Raw genomic sequence first — 9,111 nt, 5'->3', positions numbered from 1 at the left:
CCGTACTTTTCCAACCTGACTGGCCCAACATACCTTCATATAGGTGGTTGTCTAGTGCGCCTAGGGTGTTAGAAGCCTCCCCGACCCAGACGGAGTGTAAGTCCTTTTGTTGGAGTGTTTCCAGCTTTATAGCTGAACCTCCACTTTCTCTTCTTTCCTGAGGCGTCCTTGCTACTTCGGCAGGTATAAGTCCCACCTCTTGGAGCTCCAGCTTGTAGTCATAGAATAAAGTTTCCTTCCTCTGACCTTAGGGCTACCGAGGTTCTCGTGGATGATGCAATTCACGGATTGCTGACCGGGGATTTCAGGACGCGTTGGGTCGACTACCTTCACGACCAGATAGACTTAGGGTCCTAGTAGCAGTGTATGACGGGTCCGTGGTACCTCGACCCAGTTACCTCTACTTTTTAGGATCACTCTACCTTCCTTTTTGTTGAGCCCCTTTGAGCCCTGTCGCTCCTTGACCTCGTTGATATCACCTTGACGGCCCGATGTCGATGAGCAGCCGCCCATTTGGGATACGACGATTTGTCCTCTGCCATTTGGCCCAGACGTGCTTTGACGTATTGGGATATTCCCGTTAAGATTATTTAGGTTAGTTCGTGGGCCCCGTGTGCTGATTAGCCACTACCCACTCGGGATGTGAGAGATTCACTCTCTGCTCGATTGCTTAGCGAAAGCTTTGAAGCATTGGGCAATCCAGTGCAACGAAAGGAAAATTTAGCACAGATCAGGGCCCAAACATGAATGTCATTCACCTAACAGGACTTCAAATAATTCCCACAAAATGTATGGAAGTTGCACCTCATATAACCAAAATCTCATTTATACCAAAAACAAGGCTTCAAGCACACAACACAAAACCACAGATGTTATGGAAGCCGCATCAAAAAAACAATTTCCCACAAATCCAAAGCCGCAGAGGGCAAACCAGTGCAAAGAAAGGAAAACTACAACAAAAAAGCATATACCAAAGGAACGCGAAGAAGAATTGAGGGAGACGAGAGGACTGATGGAGAAATAGCAAGGGCAAGCCCGATCGCGCGGGGGAGAAAGGCACGCGAGAGATTTTCACTAGAAATACAGTTATGGAAAGTGGGATGCGTGGTCGATCCTGCGTCCCGCTTCTCTTAAGAAAATAAAATCTGCGTTTTCAGTCTGCCTCCCAAACCCCCGAACCAAACGCCAGTTCCGCGTTTTCAAAACGCCACACGCGGCGATAAGCTGCGCCAAACGCACACTAAGTCTTTTATCACACTCTCAGCCTAATATGACCCGACCTTGGTTAACCAACCTTGGCACATCCACCCTCACTCTTACATGCTATCAATCACATTCTTAGTATTAATAAGAGATATTAGACACCCCATTTAGCAAGCATAGTCCTTGGGCACTCAAATCTAAGCCTATATCAGTCTATTGGAGCAGAATCCACAAGACAAAGTGCCAACAATCACCTTGAATGCTATTAATAATGATGTGGCAATTAGCTCACTATAAGCTAATTTTCAATTAAAAAAAAGTTGAATTTTCAAGTTCTTTTTTAATGTTAGGTATTATGTACGTACCTTTAAAAAAAGGTTCAAGAGGTTATTTGCATGTTACAGAGTCAGCTAAACATTTAACAAGACCATATTCTCTAGAAGTCTACAAATAACTTGGAGTTCGTACATCAAAAGATTCGTCTATTGATGCGCCAACATATTAAAATTCAACATATTTTATGCTAAAGTCCTCCTTTATCTATTGCAATATTTTTAAACATAATGCAACAAAAAACAACAATTCAAATGGTTGCTGCCTAGTTCTGACGGGGTGAAATATGAGAAAGTTAGGAAGCTCTTAGGAGTTGTTTGCAATGTAACTGATGTGATTTTTGGTTCTTATCATAGTAGAAATATTTACCTTCCCATTATGATGCATACGAATAAGCTTTTCATGTAAGAATCTTTAACAGCAGATGAATATATGAGGACTATGGTTTTTGCAATGAAATCAAAACTTAATAAATACTGGGGGAATGTAACTTTTTAAAGTTTGTAGCAGCTATGTTATCTTCATTTGAAATTACATTCATCAATGTCAAGTTTGCGAAGATATTCTCATCCATTGAGCATATAAGCAGCCCATGATACTGTTTGGAAAATTTGTGCACAAAATGTTGATGATATAGCCTCTTCAGGTTTTCTAGTTGCTGGAACACATGAAGGGTCATCTTCAAAAGATTGTGTAATATTATAAATAAATCAAAAATTTCTATATTTGGTATGGCATAAGGTTGTGTAACCCTTTAGAGGATAAGAAAGGGTAAAGCTTATATATAAATCTGATCAACTATATTTTCAATTATATACTAGTCCTGGTTCAGATCAGTTTAGGAAGATATTCATTCAGTTTGAATTTCCATGTAGCATAAAGTTTCCGTATCATTTTAATGTTGCTGCAATTGTTCTCTGCTTGCTAATTTTTCAATATTTCTAGGCTTTCCGAGCTTCTATTGCTTACTCTATCTACTTAGCTTACGTATTATTGCTGAATTACGGCAGTTAATTAGTGGGTTTTAGATTTTTATTTTATTATTATGCTTACAATTATTGGATTTATATTGTTGTTGTGATAATAATTTATCAATTGCTGGATTTTTGGATCCTAAATTTTGGTTTGTTATTTTTGCATATTCTGGATACTTAATTGATTTCTTGATGTTTTATTGCTAGATTGTAATTCTTCTTGGATTGATTATTTTTCAAATGCTTATCAAACAGCATTGCTTTTGGAGTTACTGCCTGTTGAATATCTAGCGAAATATAGTTTGCAAGATAAAAGCTATAATAATTTATTTAATTTTATTTTCATGAATTTGAAGAATAATCATATTGTTGCCTAAGAAATGAACTATGATTCCTCTATGAGAAATATGGCAAAAGGCTATGTAACTTTTCCAAGGAAAAGATAAATAAGAACTTAATTATTAATCTGAGCCTCAAAACTTTCAATTAATAATCTTCAAACTGTGAAATCTTCATAAACTGGAAGGAGGCAATCTATTCTTTAGTCTTAATTATTTTACATTTTTGCTAATAGTTTACAATAACTTTGCTTCAAACAAATGCTCTAGGTTTTACCAGTTAATTGCTATTTAGGGGTTGTTTTCCAGTTTCAGCAGAATTTAGCATAAATCCTACAAAACGGAAAAGAACGCATCTATAAATCATGAGGTGTCGTAAATCATAAAATAATGTCGACTCGCGATAAATCCAGGATTTACTAAATCCCATACTTCGGCGGATTTAACGGGATTTGTTAAAAAACTACAACAGCTCTCGTGTGGCATCCTTGTCGCAATACATGTCGCGTTCAAGGTGAAGCTCCTTTTCCTTCACTGCTATAGCTCATCAACCCATCCCCTGCATTCTGCTCATCACAGCTCTTCCAGATCTGTGTCATCTCAATTTAGCAAGGTAAGCATGATTTAGCACTATATTTTCATATTTTTTGTAATAAGAGAATTTATGGCAGCTGGTTAGGCTTTTTCTACAAGTTCTTATTTTTATTTGTAATTTTTTTTTGTGCATATCATTTTATAGAATTATTTTTAAAATATTATATAGATATAAAATAGAATGTGCAATTATCTTCTGATGCAACTTCGAACTGTAGCTCTCACACACTCTGCTTGCTCTTTTGCTTAAATTTCCTTGATCATAATTTTTTGTTTCAAGTCTATAGATACAATATTTTTTTTATTATTGCATTTCTTACTACTATAATTATTTTACGTAATACATGTCCAATAAAATTTTTTAATGCACTCATTAATACAGACTTTTATGATGTTTATTACTAAGTGGGTAGAGTTTATTTATATCAAATCCATATTAATTTAAAGATTAGTATAGTTGTATAAATAGGGCTGACATTCTTTGAACATAAGATAAACTTTAATTATAACTGGGCGTAAATTAATTAGTTAAAAATATTTACAGTAGTAGAACTAACAAATATAAAAAATCATGAGTATTTCTATCCTTAAAATCTTTTGAGTGAAATCTCTTTTCAAAAGGAAATGAAGTTGCAATGTAATAAAACCTACAAACGGCACAACAAACTTTAGAACTTCCCTAAATAGGATTTTGTATAGAAAAGTGAGGATTTTGTATAGACAAATGTTGTAGTTGTTGAAAGAGGATTTTGTATAGAAAAGTGTCAAACAAATGTTGTAGTTGTTGAAAGAGTAAAAAAGAGCATGGTTTATAATAAATCTTATGTTAGTATCATCTACTTCAAATACATTTCAGTAAATCTAGTAAAGAATTAAGAGTCTGATAGAAAACACATCTGCAAGAACACGAATGCTTGATACTGACGTTCTAACAATATAAAATCTATTTCCACTGCGGCCCAATTAAAAAACAAAATTACTCTTACATTCAACTAACTACATATTGCAAACCAAAATTGAAATGATGTAGTCATTTTTATTTATACATGAGGTTTTTTGTTATTAATTTTAATGGAAGAAGTCTTCCCAAAATAACAAGATAATTGAAATAAGATTATGTACTTAAATACACTACCCCATCAACTTCATAAAATGTTCAGTGAAGCACTCCCATGAATCACATAAAAGAATGATAGCAAAATATTAACATTCTTTAATGCTCTCGCATCTTCAATAATAATTTTTTTAATGTGCTCATTAATATAGACTTCTCCCTTTCATAAACCGTAAATCTTTGAATATTGTCAACAGTTTATCAAGAGTTAATAAGTTTTAACAATATTCATGCCAAATATTTTTCAGATTTTAATTTTTTTCAAGAATGTTGCTCCTTACGTTAGTAAATAAATTCTTGTGAGATTGAGTTTATGGTGCCCACTATATCTCATAACTCTGTTTAATAACTTGAATGTGCAAGACAATGAATTGTTTTCCCTCTTGAGATTTGATGGATTGCTTCTATTATTATTTTTTTCCTTATTTGGTTTCAATTTGAGTATAATCTGATTTGATATAAGGTCAGTTATTCTCCTAAACTACCTTAATTTGTTTTCTATGAAAGCTAAACATAACTTAGACAAAGTAATTAGTTTGATTATTCATCAAGAGACTGTAACCTGAAGCACTGTCAGCCATAAGAAAACTTAATGATTAATTAGCTCGTGAGATATTAGTATCGAACAACACCTAAATTTTAATGTAATTTCATATCTAACACCTAAAGTTTGATATTTGCATTTGCAACACTTTGGTATGTATGTAAATGGCCCAAATTCTTATTGTTCAACTTAATCAGAGTAGAAACAAAGCATTGGTTGCTTCTTTAGTCAGTCATATGTCATTTGGATTTCAATGATGTGAGCTAGGCATCATGACTTGAAGATAAAAACTAACATAAGCACCAATAAAAGTTTTTCAAACTCTTAACTCATGTGCCACTTATCACTTCAGAATCTCGTACTAATTAGCCCTTAATCGCCAATAATATTAGTTATTAACATTCTATAGCTAAGATTTATTATTACAATGATCAAAATGGATCATAAAACATGATGTATTATTAATTTATTATTTATATACATGAATTTAGTACAAATCTAACAATAATTTCAATAAACTATGTTTAGATCAAAAGTTTAGAGAGTATTGGACAAGTTCATTGAGCGTTTGTAGGAGGAAAAAGAGGGAGGGGAAAAGAATGAGGAGGAAGGAAAGCTTCAGCTTCTAACATATATGCTCTTTATTATTATTATTATTATTATTATTATTATTTTTTACAGTAATTCAAATTATTTTTTGTGAGTTTTTATTTTTGAGACAGGGTTATTTAATTTCAATTATTAATATGTTGGAATTTTTAATATATTAACTTTAATGATATCTTTGTACATTTTAATATATCAAGCTTAATGTATTGTATTAGGTGTCGTTCAACAGAGGGTGAGCTCTAGGTTGAACTCTATTACATCAAGTACTATGTGGAGATAAACACTTTCTGATTATGTGGCTAAACTAAAAATGAATTATCTATTAGAACTTCTTTTCTTATTTCTTCCCCTGAATGGGAAGAAATAAGAAATCATTTAAGGGCTTCTTAAAAGAAATATTTGTCTAATATTTGTCTCATAGTATCTGTTTCAATAAGGGCTTCTTAAAAGAAATATTTAATCAAGCAGAACTCACAATATTCCAATTTAAATTGGAATGCTTTAGAAACAACTCACAATATTTAGGACTGCTAAGAAGCGTATAATATTGCTATAACAGTTCTGTTGCAAACAATATTACTGCAAAGGGACAGAATGACCATTTATTTAGAAACAACCACAAATCAACTGTTCTCCAAACGTACAATCCAAACAGACAACCAGCTTATCAAGATCAGCCGCTGATCAACAATTTATCTAGATTAGTTGCTTATCTCCAGATTATCAATAATTTGCAACTGCCCCAAACAAACTCATATTTAAATTTCCTTAAAGTAGGTGATACTAACCTAAGATTTATTGTAAACCATGTTATGTTTTTAGTGCTACTTTTTCAACACTAAAACATTTGTTTGACAGTTTTCCTTAAAAAACCTATTTTGGAAACTTTTAAAGTTTATGGTGCCCTTTGTAGGTTTTATTACGTTGTAGATTTATCTTATTTGTAAAGAGATTTCACTATTTTTAAGGATAGAAATACTTTCATGATTTTTTATACATACTATGATGTGTTATATTTATTATTTTGTTACTTTGGCTGATTTCTTATCTCAATGATTGCTTTAACCACTGTAAATATTTTCAGTTAAACTAGTGCACATCCAATTACAATTAAAATTTATCTTATGATCAAAGAGTACGAGTCATATTTATACATCTATGCAAGTTCTTAAATTAATATAGATTTGGTATAATTCAACTTAACTCACCTAGTAATAAATGTCATAAAAAAGTTAATATTAATGAGCACATTAAAAAAATGGCACGTATTATGTAAAACTATTGCATTAAAAAATAAAGTAATAGCAAAAACTCTCTTTTTTGTATATTTAGATCGGAAACTAAGGGCTATAATCAAAGATATTTTAGCTGAAAAGCAAGCAAAAAATATGAGTGCTACAGATCGAAAATATATCGAAAGGTAATTGTTTCTACTTTGTATCTATATAATATTCCAAAAATAACTCTATTAAATACTATGCACAAAAAAATTATAGATAAAAATAAGAACTTGCAAAAAATTAAAAGCAAACCAAGTCTTATTACAAAAACCTAGAAAATGTAATGCTAAATAATGCATGCCTTCAGAAACAAAGATGGTGTGGATCTGCAAGAGCTGTGAAGCAAATCCTAAACCGAATACAAGCACAGTGCAGGGGATGGGCTGTCGAGCTACACAACAGTGGAGAAATCGACATGCATTGCGACAAGGGCGCCGCACAAGAGTTGTTTTGGTTTTTCATAAATCCCGTTAAACCGGCCAAACTGCAGGATTTAATAAGTCATGGATTTATAATGAATCAGGTTCATTTTAGTATTTACAGAAGCTCAGGATTTAGGGATGAGGTTTTTGCGGTTTGTTAAGATTGATGCTAAATCCCGCTTAAAACCGGCAACCAAACAGCACCTAAAATAAGAAGATCTAACAAAACCACCTGAATTTCACAAAATCAGCATCCAAAATTAAATGTCCGTCGGGAATCAATGCAAACCTTGAGACACGGTCAGCCTCCATCGAGAAATCGCTATTTTACGAGCAGCCTAATTAGTTAGAAAATAAATTAGAAACAGGAACAAAATTCAGGAAAATAGAAGAAACTGGAAAAATCCTGATGGAGTCTTTCACTCCTTCATGAGTTTGCATTTAATTACCGGAAGATGGAAGGTGAAATCCGCCACTCTGCACGCCATTTCCTCAGCTGGGAAGGAAGGAGAGAGAATGGGAGGCGCTTTCAAATATCTGTATACCGACCGGGGGAGGGTTTAGGAGATGGATAGCCTGGGTCTGGGAGGGCCCAACCTGATTTCCCTTTGGCAGGCTATTGCAATTTAATGTTTGTAACTTTATGGAAAAATGCACTGTTAGATGATTGGTAAATGGTATGTATGAGAAGAAAGGTTTCAGGCGAAGAAGAGCAAACCCGTGAATTGGATGTGGCCGATATCGTGCCTGGTATCGATAAGGCGCGGGGATGACACTTGTACAGACTGATTTCCCGTGGGGCGAGGGATATAGTTTACCGCCGCACGCTCGAATTCAGGAAGAGCGCGGGGTGAATACCCAGTGGAGGAAGGTTTAGGATCGTATCGCATATTTTTCTTATCCGATACCGGAATACATCAACTGATAATGGATTTTCTCTCGAAACTTTTTTTTTAATAATATTGGATATATATAGTCAGGAATATTAACGTACATACCCCAAATTTTTTACCTATTTGCTTATCTCTCACATCAAATAATTGTTATTGCTAACTTTTATATTGTGAAATTCTTCTTTTCATACATAAATAGGCTGGTGTAATTGTAAAAATAAATTTTAGGTGCTACATGTCATAAAAATTGTGGTATGACTGTAGATCTTTTAAATTTAAAATAGTAATTCAATAAATAAACAATATGTCAATCACATATCTAATGAAAAAAATAAGCATTATATCAATCACATATCTAATCAAAAAATATATATGCATGAATCTCGAAACAGTTCAGCGGCCAAGCATGCTAATGACGAACTAAAAGACCCACTGACCGACTATCTTCTATAGGGTCCCGACGAAGAAATATATCTTATCGAACTCGAGACCAATAGGTCTAAGGCAGACCAATCAATCTAAGATGCACAAAATTTTAATAATATTATTTAATTAAATATGTTTTAAAATATATTTTAGTATTAAATAATATTAATTAATTTTTAAATATATAAATATTATTTATATACTAAACCCTAAACCCTATATATATAACATTATTAAAAATTATTTAACAAAATAATTATAATTTTTAACCCTAATTATATTAAAATTATACTATTAAATAAAATAATTATTATTAAAATTAATTATAGATGTTTAAAAATATATATTAATATTAAGTAATATTAAATTTTATATATATAT

The 9,111-nt window shown here is 32.7% G+C and overlaps 1 protein-coding gene across 4 annotated transcripts in view; it reads right to left on the bottom strand.

The window, feature by feature from the left end:
- LOC110034119 (omega-6 fatty acid desaturase, chloroplastic) overlaps window positions 1-8,317 on the bottom strand; it is a 45,045-nt gene extending 36,728 nt beyond the window's left edge. Inside the window, exons 1-3 of one of the 4 annotated variants that reach the window (XM_020738394.1) lie at window positions 8,130-8,308; window positions 7,861-8,050; window positions 7,701-7,749 (exon numbers count right to left, since the gene is read on the bottom strand). In XM_020738394.1, the coding sequence (XP_020594053.1) occupies window positions 7,701-7,749; window positions 7,861-7,899 (88 nt within the window). In that variant the 5' untranslated portion in view covers window positions 7,900-8,050; window positions 8,130-8,308. Of the gene's footprint in view, window positions 1-7,643; window positions 7,666-7,700; window positions 7,750-7,860 lie in introns of those variants that run through there. The other 3 variants (XM_020738399.1, XM_020738393.1, XM_020738398.1) reach the window with 3 other exon arrangements.
- Between the last annotated feature and the right edge of the window lie 794 nt (window positions 8,318-9,111).

Source organism: Phalaenopsis equestris, unplaced genomic scaffold (assembly GCF_001263595.1).
Source record: "Phalaenopsis equestris unplaced genomic scaffold, ASM126359v1 Scaffold001349, whole genome shotgun sequence".
Taxonomy (NCBI): domain Eukaryota; kingdom Viridiplantae; phylum Streptophyta; class Magnoliopsida; order Asparagales; family Orchidaceae; genus Phalaenopsis; species Phalaenopsis equestris.
The sequence above is the reverse complement of the archived record's forward strand: the minus strand, read 5'-3'. Positions and strand labels throughout refer to the sequence as shown.